This window comes from Cyprinus carpio, chromosome A3 (genome assembly GCF_018340385.1).
Source record: "Cyprinus carpio isolate SPL01 chromosome A3, ASM1834038v1, whole genome shotgun sequence".
NCBI classification, from domain to species: Eukaryota; Metazoa; Chordata; class Actinopteri; order Cypriniformes; family Cyprinidae; genus Cyprinus; species Cyprinus carpio.
In genome coordinates, this window is record NC_056574.1 from 1,323,018 (window position 1) to 1,332,890 (window position 9,873).

Genomic DNA, 9,873 nt, shown 5'->3' on the forward strand with positions numbered 1-9,873 from the left:
ATAGTTAGTAAGGTTGTTGTAGGATTAGGGTCATGCAGAATATGTGCTTTATATGTACTAATAAACAGCTGTTATAATACCTAAAATCACTTTATAATACCTTTTATTTAATTAATAAATCATTAAAATATATTATATAATGGTTAAAAGATTGTAAGTTATTTCATATTTACATATCTAGAAATATGAGATAATGTGCTTATCGATGTTTACTAATTAACAGATCATTATTTAATCTAAATTGAAATGCTTACAAATGTCATTGAACATTCCATTTCACTTTTTGAAAATCTTCAGATGATTTTGACAGATGGTTTACAATGATTAAAAGCTTCATGAATAAATCATTAAAAACATTATATAATGCTTAATGGATCTTTAGTTAATGTCATTACACTTTCTCCAGCAAATGATTTTAAAAGGAATTATGATTATTGATTAATGATTAACAATAAAGCTTTTAATCATTAATAATGTACTTTTGAATGCTAACAAATGTCATTAAACTTCAGTTCACATATTACCTAATTACCTAAATGTGAAAAAAAATCTTAATTAGTCATTTCAAGCACTCCACAAACTATTAATGTTAACATATTATTCATTAGTCAAGTCAAGTCACCTTTATTTATATAGCATTTTTAACAATACAGATTGTGTCAAAGCAACTTAGCATTCATTATTTAGCATTAATTAATTAGGAAAATAGTGTCAGTAATGCAAAATGACAATAGTAAACACTCATTTTTCAGTTAAACTCATAACTAATTAACTCATAATCACAGTCTGTAAAGGTCACATGTTGGTTGATCTTTGTTGGTTATGTAGACTACTACTATTTACACATCGTTAATCATTTATTAAATATTTGTTCATGTTTTTGCAGTACCCAATCTAAAGTGGAAACTATTCTAAATATGGTAATGTTTATAAATGTTTACAAATCATTAGTAGGTATATGAGCAATCAACTCAATGGCAAAAGGTGCCCCAAATGACCAGAAATCACCCTATTTACACCTCCGGTTGAGCTCCACTCTCACGGCTCTTGGCCCCGCCCCACTCGTCATAAGTATGAATTTTATAGTATGAAAAAGTATTAAAAAATATGTTTTTTTTTTTTTTTTTTTTTTTTTTTTTTTTTTTGCAGATGAAAATAATCCTTCTATTTTTAGTCCTACTTGATATCAAGCCTTCTATAGAGCTTATCACAATCTTTTCAGCCAGACGACTGGTTATGATTTTCAAGGGAGGTGTTAAAGGACAGACAGATATATTTAAGACAGTTTATAGCAAAGTATAACGAGAGCCTATAACATTCGATACACTGATGCCTTTACTATATTGACTGCTATTCAGAAGCAGCTGAGTTTAGTCAATTCAGTGTGATATCTGTATACTCTCAGTAATACTTTCAAATATGTGTGTTAGAGATCAGAAGGAAGCTGCATGCCATTGGATGTCATTAATTTAGCCTCTCAGAATCAGGTTTTCAAATAGATTAATACATTATTCAGAATCACATTTACATAGGTAAATAGCCGATGTGACACACATGGGTGCAATAAAGTTCAGAGACATAGATAAGGTGTCAGACAACGACGAATATTTTTGTGTGTGTTTGAAGAGAGAGAGACAGAAATAATATTCTGATTTTTAACTGCAATAGGAGTTATGCTGACTTCAAAAGTGTAGTCAGTAATTTTACAAGATTTTTGCTTTTTTTTCATTCTATATTTTAATTACTGTTTGAATTTTGTTTTGACTGCATTTCTAAATGTCTCTTTTCACTTTTCAGATTGTTTTATTGGCACATAAATAGAAAATAAAATAAAATAAATAAATAAATACATGCATACATACATACATACATACATAAAGTAGTGTGTGTAGTTTGTATTTCCATGTCGGAAACGTGGGGTAAGGAAACAAAGTTTTTCAAGGTTTTTTTCTCATGTCATGGAATTTGTCAGCAAAAGTTGGTTATTTCTCTGCCTTGTTGTATTCTTCAAGGATGCATTTTTTAATCATACTTTTAAAGGCATACCTTTACTTTTTATTTGTCTCTTTTACTCTTGCTGTAGAGTGTCGGGTGATGAAGACCCCCAAAGGACAGAGGGGCTCTACTAAGAGTCCTGGTCCCATGCGACGCAGCAAGTCTCCAGCTGATTCCAGTGAGCCAATAATTATGTGATTCATGTCAGCTCAACACATGTTTAACTCCATAATGAAGCTTAAAAAGTTTACTAGTTAATTCCACATCACAGCTAAAGCACCACAATTTCTTGCATGGATGATTGACAGGCTTTCTACAATAATACACTTTATTTTATTCTAAACAGCTTCTCCATGACATTATATTATATTATCACACTTAATTTCTGTTTGCACAGTTAAATTATGTATGATTATGAATTATCTGTGTTTCATGTTTTTATGAGATTTTTAGATCCTTGTCACAGCTTGATTTTTGTTATTCTGTGATAATCTCGTAATTGCTCATGTTTGTGTATTCTTGCACCAGCCTGTGCAATTAATGTTCCGTATGCATAAATAGCTGTTACTTTCAAAATGACTTTAATACATGATATAATGCAATATGTTTCATACATTGCTACTTCTGGTAAAATAAGCAGATTGTTTAACCTCAAATACCTACTGCATTAAAACTGCAACAGTTGGTTAAAGCACAATAATATGCACAAACATTATGCCTTTTTATTCACTGAAGAAAGAAAGAAAGAAAGAAAGAAAGAAAGATGGAAAGAACATAAACATCAGTGTTTGGGTCTCTGAGGATTAAAAGATAGAGAGAAGATAGAAGATGCCTGTCATACAATTTTGAGTTTGATATAAGCAGATAGATTTGCTATGTTAAATGTTTAATATTTTAGAGAGGAAGGATCGCTCAATCTTCCAGTGTGTGGCCAGTGGACACTTTTGATTCTGAGGATGAGGGCCAAAAGAGTGTGTACAGGCCATGCTTGCATATTGCAGGATATACACAAATAAAGGCTATATGGCATCTACATGAAACATACATGCCATTATTACCCTGGCAGGGTTAAATGCAAAGGTGGCTTGGAAAGTGGTGATATTTTTAGTGACAAGAAACAAAAAGGAACCTTTAATATGTCATCTTTGACCTTTCAAGCCATAGTCAGCAGTGTCATGAGTGATCCTGCCATCTTGTGGTGGCAGAATCTCGATTTGTCATCAACATTTTTGTTGTTTTCTGGATGAATAAAAATTTACATTTCAAATGTGTACTTTGCTAAAATTTGATCAAATTTAATAATTATAAAGAGTAAGAGTAAATTATTATATACAGTGAAGATAACTTCAAAACTTAAAGCCAGACATGGACAAAAGCAGAACAGAACAAATAATGATTTCATGAGGTTTTTAATTTAAAGACATGAAGGAAATATTTATTTTGATGATATTTAATTGTAAGAATAGCTCATTTGTGCATGCTTACTTTTTTTGCATGGCCTGTGTGCTTTAAATTAGAATATCTGTATCACTGCACACTCGTTGGTGGCTGGACTAACGCTTTTTTATTCTCTTTTAATTTCTTTTCATGTTTCTTTATGTCTCACCCTCCTTGTTTTAAAATCCATCTTGTATGTTTTGTATTGCACTGCTCTTTCTCTGAAATAAATGAACAAAGACATTTTGAGAATTTTATATTTGGCTATTTTTGTTTAACTTTCATTCCTGTCTTTACAACATCCCTTTGGTTTTTCTGCTAGTTTGTCATTTTTCATTCTATATTTCACATCATTATTTATTTTTAAACAAAGTTTAAAGTGATTGTTGTTCAGCTATAACATTACATGTGTACTGTATGTAGCTCAGGGGCATAGCGTCTGGGGGTCTGCCGAGCCGAGGGGGAACCTTTAATCGAAAAGGGAACAAATATGGAGCCCTGCACGGGCCAGGCGCTTGTCCGACAGCTTATCAGAATTCTCCGCCAGAGTCCGACCCGAGCCCGTGTCTTTTTTTCTCTCTCTCTTCATAACACAGCTGCTCTTGCAGCCATTGAAATAGATCAGTTTTGGTTTTTAATGGCAAAGTGGTTATATTTTGTTTCTTTATTAAGTTAATTCAGAAACATGACAGGAACATTTTATGTTTGTTAAATTCAAGTTTTTGTTTTTTAAAATACCAAGCGACCAGCACCAGACAGTGAGTTGAGCATATTAGCCTTCTCAAATAAACACGATTTGAGACATAAAAAACTTAATGCATTTCACAATAAAAAAAAAAAAAAAAAAAGTAAGATAAATGTGTGGTAAATATCCAGTAGTTTGTGTGAAGAGTGAAAGCTGATTTGAAGGACATGGAGGCGCCAGCGTGATCACTTGCATTTTTTTTTTCTTAAAAAGAAACTTAAAATACGCCATCATTTTTCCTCATAAAGGTAAGAGTATACATCATTCTGCAAAGTATATACTTTTATTTGTGTGCACTCACAATATCAACAAAATGTTGTGCTTTGTAAAATAAAGAAAACAAACAGGGTGGCTTTCTGCAGTCTCAAGCTTGAGCAGGAACACTTCACAAAAACTGAACCGAAACTACTACTTCAAAAAAAAAAAAAAAAATTAAATAATTCAAATTAAAAACTATGCAATCCGTAAAGATGAATTTCTATCTAAAGGCGAGTCCAATGAGTAGATACTGTAGCATGTAGCAACTTAATACTATTTTTGCCTTTTTTTTTTTTTTGCATGCAGTAAAAATAGCCTACAGCAGCATAGTGTCAAGCTGAAAAATAACTAACTAAATAAATAAGATTAACATCATAATATTTTAATAAAGTCACAATTACGAGAATAAGTAAAATACCTACTATACTTAAAATAAATAAATAAATAAATAAACAAAAGTCTGTGGCATCCAACCTGTCGTTCTTCACATTTAATACGAAAAACAGCAATAAAAAGTAGGCTTACTGAAGTTTTTGAAACTCTGATTGATTTCATGAGACAGACAGAGATTTTTTACTTTTTTTTTTTTTGAATATGCATTCAAATATTTATTCATGTTCATTGCGTGCTGCAAATATTAAAGAGGAAAATATCACTGAAAATATCAATATCATGCCGCTTGAACTAAAGCGAATATAGTTTGTATTTGATCTTAAAATTGAAAGAAGGCTAACACTTTGTGTTATAATAAAAGTAACAAAGCACAAAGCTTATTGTGATTATTGGGTGGCTTGCGTGCTACGATGAATAAACTTGAAAATGTTAAATATTTATTCCAAGCATTTATACTGTAATTAAAACAGCTTGTGAATAGTCACGCAATGTTATTTATGTCAGAAAACTCAACAGTAAGTTAACGAAGTTGGAGCCCATATCGTTGGGGGGGGTGGGGTGCAATTTTTTTGCATATGGGCCCGGGGCTGACTTGCCTCTGATGTAGCTGGTACATAATTTTTTTTATTATTTTTTTTTTCTATAACAGTATAATAATTTTAGCCAGGAAACCCTCTCTTCTTATCAAGAACCATTTTAAGCAGTATAGGATTGTTAATTTCTGATAGTGGCAGTGTTCCAAGTGCGGCGTGTCCATGCGTGGGGTGCTGATCGGTCACGGGCTCTCTATAGGGGAACAATGAAAACAGCGTTAGCATCCAGTCTTCTGGAGTGATCACTCACTTGTGTGTAGGTGGCGGCGGCTTATGGCTGTGACGAGGTTTCCAGGTGTGTGTGTATATATATATATATATATATATATATATATATATATATATATATATACAGTGGGTATGGAAAATATTCAGACCCCATTAAATTTTTCACTCTTTGTTATATTGCAGCCATTTGCTAAAATCATTTAAGTTCTTTTTTTTTTCCTCATTAATGTACACACAGCACCCCATTTTGACAGAAAAACAGAATTGTTGACATTTTTGCACATTTATTAAAAAAGAAAAACTGAAATATCACATGGCCCTAAGTATTCAGACCCTTTGCTCAGTATTTAGTAGAAGCACCCTTTTGATCTAATACAGACATGAGTCTTTTTGGGAAAGTTCTGTCAGGTTGAATGGTAAATGTTGGTGGACAGCCATTTTCAGGTCTCTCCAGAGATGCTCAATTGGGTTTAAGTCAGGGCTCTGGCTGGGCCCTTTAAGAACAGTCACAGAGTTGTTGTGAAGCCACTCCTTCATTATTTTAGCCGTGTGCTTAGGGTCATTGTCTTGTTGGAAGGTGAACCTTCGGCCCAGTCTGAGGTCCTGAGCACTCTGGAGAAGGTTTTCGTCCAGGATATCCCTGTACTTGGCCGCATTCATCTTTCCCTCGATTGCAACCAGTTGTCCTGTCACTGCAGCTGAAAAACACCTCCACAGCATGATGCTGCCACCACCATGCTTCATTGTTGGGACTGTATTGGACAAGTGATGAGCAGTGCCTGGATTTCTCCACACATACCACTTAGAATTAAGGCTAAAAAGTTCTATCTTGGTCTCATCAGACCAGAGAATCTTATTTCTCTGTTTTTTAGCAAACTCCATGCGGGCTTTCATGTGTCTTGCACTGAGAAGAGGCTTCCGTCGGGCCACTCTGCCATAAAGCCCCGACTGGTGGAGGGCTGCAGTGATGGTTGGCTTTCTACAACTTTCTCCCATCTCCCGACTGCATCTCTGGAGCTCAGCCACAGTGATCTTTGGGTTCTTCTTTACCTCTCTCACCAAGGCTCTTCTCCCCCGATAGCTCAGTTTGGCCGGACGGCCAGCTCTAGGAAGGGTTCTGGTCATCCCAAACGTTTTCCATTTAAGGATTATGGAGGCCACTGTGCTCTTAGGAACCTTAAGTGCAGCAGAATTTTTTTTGTAACCATGGCCAGATCTGTGCCTTGCCACAATTCTGTCTCTGAGCTCTTCAGGCAGTTCCTTTGACCTCATGATTCTCATTTGCTCTGACATGCACTATGAGCTGTAAGGTTTTATATAGACAGTTGTGTGGCTTTCCTAATCAAGTCCAATCAGTATAATCAAAAACAGCTGGACTCAAATGAAGGTGTAGAACCATCTCAAGGATGATCAGAAGAAATGGACAGCACCTGAGTTAAATATAGGAGTGTCACAGCAAATGGTCTGAATACTTAGGACCATGTGATATTTCAGTTTTTCTTTTTTAATAAATCTGCAAAAAATGTCAACAATTCTGTGTTTTTCTGTCAATATGGGGTGCTGTGTGTACATTAATGAGGGAAAAAAATGAACTTATATGATTTAGGAAAAGCCCAATTTATCACTCATTTTTGTACAAAATAATAAATGTTAAATTTTGGCTTTTAAACCCTATACACTTTACTAATTGTGAGTGTTAGGCTATACACAGTTTTCGCTGAGGGAATAATCAAAATTATCATCTGTGGCAATTAATTGCTTCTCACAGATGCAGCGAATAACCAAAAGTCTTGTTTTGAACTGGGTTCATTCCTTTTAAAGGGTTCTTGTGTGGCATCCATAAAACCCTTTATGGATCTATTTGAAATCTTTTTGCTTTTTTAAGTGTAATAGATCATGAACACATAGCAAGGCTAATCTAGAAAAAAAAAATCTGGACCAGTTATGCATTCAATTATCACATGAAAGGTTAAGATCAGTACTTTTAGAGAAGTTTTATATATCTCCTTATCCAGGTTTTCCAACATCGACTGGCTTTTCTTCTCTTTGTTTTATTTATTCATTAGCTGGAATAGTTTTAAGGCCTAGCACCTGGTCCTTAGGTTTTCTTTTGTATTGCTTAAAATGAAAGCTTTGTTTTTGAAACAGCCTTTAGTACTTGAGTAAACACGATCACACCACCCTCACATATAAACACAGCTCTGGTGTATCTTAGCAACCTGCACTATTCATAGAGAAATGTGTAAATGAGTTCCAGCATACAGATACACACACTGGCAGCTGGCTAGACAACAGTTGACAACATGATTACACACAGTAGGAGGGGAGGCGCTGTCTAACCCCACAATTTGTCTTTTCTTTTGCCTTAACATATAGACGTTTGTGGCTCTCCATCTATCCCTCTCTTTCACTTTTTCTTTCTCTCTCTAGCTAATGGAACAGGCTCCAGTAGTCAGCTCTCTACTCCCATCTCTAAGCAGTCTCCCATCTCGACTCCGACTAGCCCCGGCAACACCCGCAAACAGAAGGTAATGTTTTGTCAGTTATTTTATCTATGTAGGTTAACCACCTAAACCACCAATACTTCTGAATATGTTTGGAATGGCATGTTAACATACTGTTTTTAGTATTTTTTATTGCAGTATGTTTACTTGCACAAAAATGCAGTGTAACCAGAGCACACTGCATGCAATACTCTATTTCATAATGCAGTGCATTCAACTTAACCTTCATTTCCAATCCAGTAAATCCAGGAAATGTTTATTGTCCTTTTATAACACTTTTTTGAGCTGTTTTGAACAGCAACAGCCATAACACACAATGTCGGATTTGGATCGATCCTGTCTGACTGATATTCAATCCAACAAAAAGTACCTTGTATAAGCAGCATTCTAGTATTCCATTTCGGACACAGCCATACTCTAAATTATTGTGTAAACATAACTCCAATTTGTCTTTATTTCACCTTGTCTTACCCTACCCTGTCTTCACCTCTTAGGATTTATTCTTGCCTCTGTCTCTGGAAGATGATGATTCACAGGGGGAGTCCATGTAGACTCTTTCCACTTTCCGTATGTCAATCAACACACCAATCACAGAGGTATCTCTGGTGCTATCTGTCTTGAAAACATCAACATCACCGCCCTAGTGACCAGGGTGAATACACACATCACCTCTGCTGCCCCTTGGCCATCAGGCTTTAGATCTCGAGGCTTTGCAGCGATGGTCAGTGTACTATTTGCTGCTTGAGAATTTGTTATATCCATTTTCTGTTTTTTTTTTGATAATAGATTTGTAGTGACTGATTAAAAATAGTATATGCGGGGCATATGCGGCAGTTTGTATTATAACAACAAACACCTAAATTTGTACACATGGTCTGCTGTTGAAATTCATTATATATATATATATATATATATATATATATATATATATATATATATATATATATATATATATATATATATAAGAAATTTAAGAAACCTTAATTTTAATTTCGGTTTAACTCTTTAAACATCTAACCATATTTTTTTTTTTTAATCCAATAATTTTGACTTTTTCATATTACCTTTTTTAAAAACTTGGTCTTATGAATTCCAAGCAGCAAATAGTCATTTTTACAACAGTGTGATAGTCTGACTTGTACAAAAAAGACAAAAACAAAAAAAAACAAAAACAAAAAAAAAAAACTTGTTACACCATTAATAATTTGTATTATTCTCTTTTTGTAACCCTATCTCTCTTTCACTTTCCTGCTCTCTCTCTCTGTGCAATGGTTTAGTATGTTTTAAAGCCATTAAGGTTGAAATAGCGCCCACAGAAACTGTAAATAATGTGTACAGCCTACTCTAAGACACATCTATGTTTTTACATTGTTGCAATGTCTTTAAAACATAGACATAATGTTAAATGTCCATGGCTCTGAAGGTAATCATTGCAAATTGAGAGGAGAGGCCAAAAGCCATATAATAAGATCCTTTTAGTTAAAAAAAAAAAAAAAAAAAGATTAAAAAAAATATATAAAAATCCGGTAACCCTTTAACTTAAGGACCAATTCTCACTATTAACTAGCATGCATATTACTAGCACATTGGGTGTTTATTAGTACTTAAAAAGAACATATTAAAGCCTTATTCTGCATGGCCAAATTTTAGATCCCTTAATCCTACACTATACTTAAACTTAACAACTACATTCCTAACTATTAATAGGCAACAAATTAGG

At 34.1% G+C, this 9,873-nt stretch overlaps 1 protein-coding gene across 1 annotated transcript in view; it reads left to right on the forward strand.

Annotated features, from left to right (window-relative positions):
- Positions 1–9,633, forward strand: part of LOC109086483 (neuronal migration protein doublecortin-like) — a 121,020-nt gene extending 111,387 nt beyond the window's left edge. Inside the window, exons 5-7 of the mRNA XM_042733694.1 lie at positions 2,084–2,173; positions 8,080–8,177; positions 8,648–9,633. Coding sequence (XP_042589628.1) covers positions 2,084–2,173; positions 8,080–8,177; positions 8,648–8,704 — 245 coding nt within the window. The 3' untranslated portion in view covers positions 8,705–9,633. The remainder of the gene's footprint in view (positions 1–2,083; positions 2,174–8,079; positions 8,178–8,647) is intronic.
- The last annotated feature ends 240 nt before the right edge of the window (positions 9,634–9,873 follow it).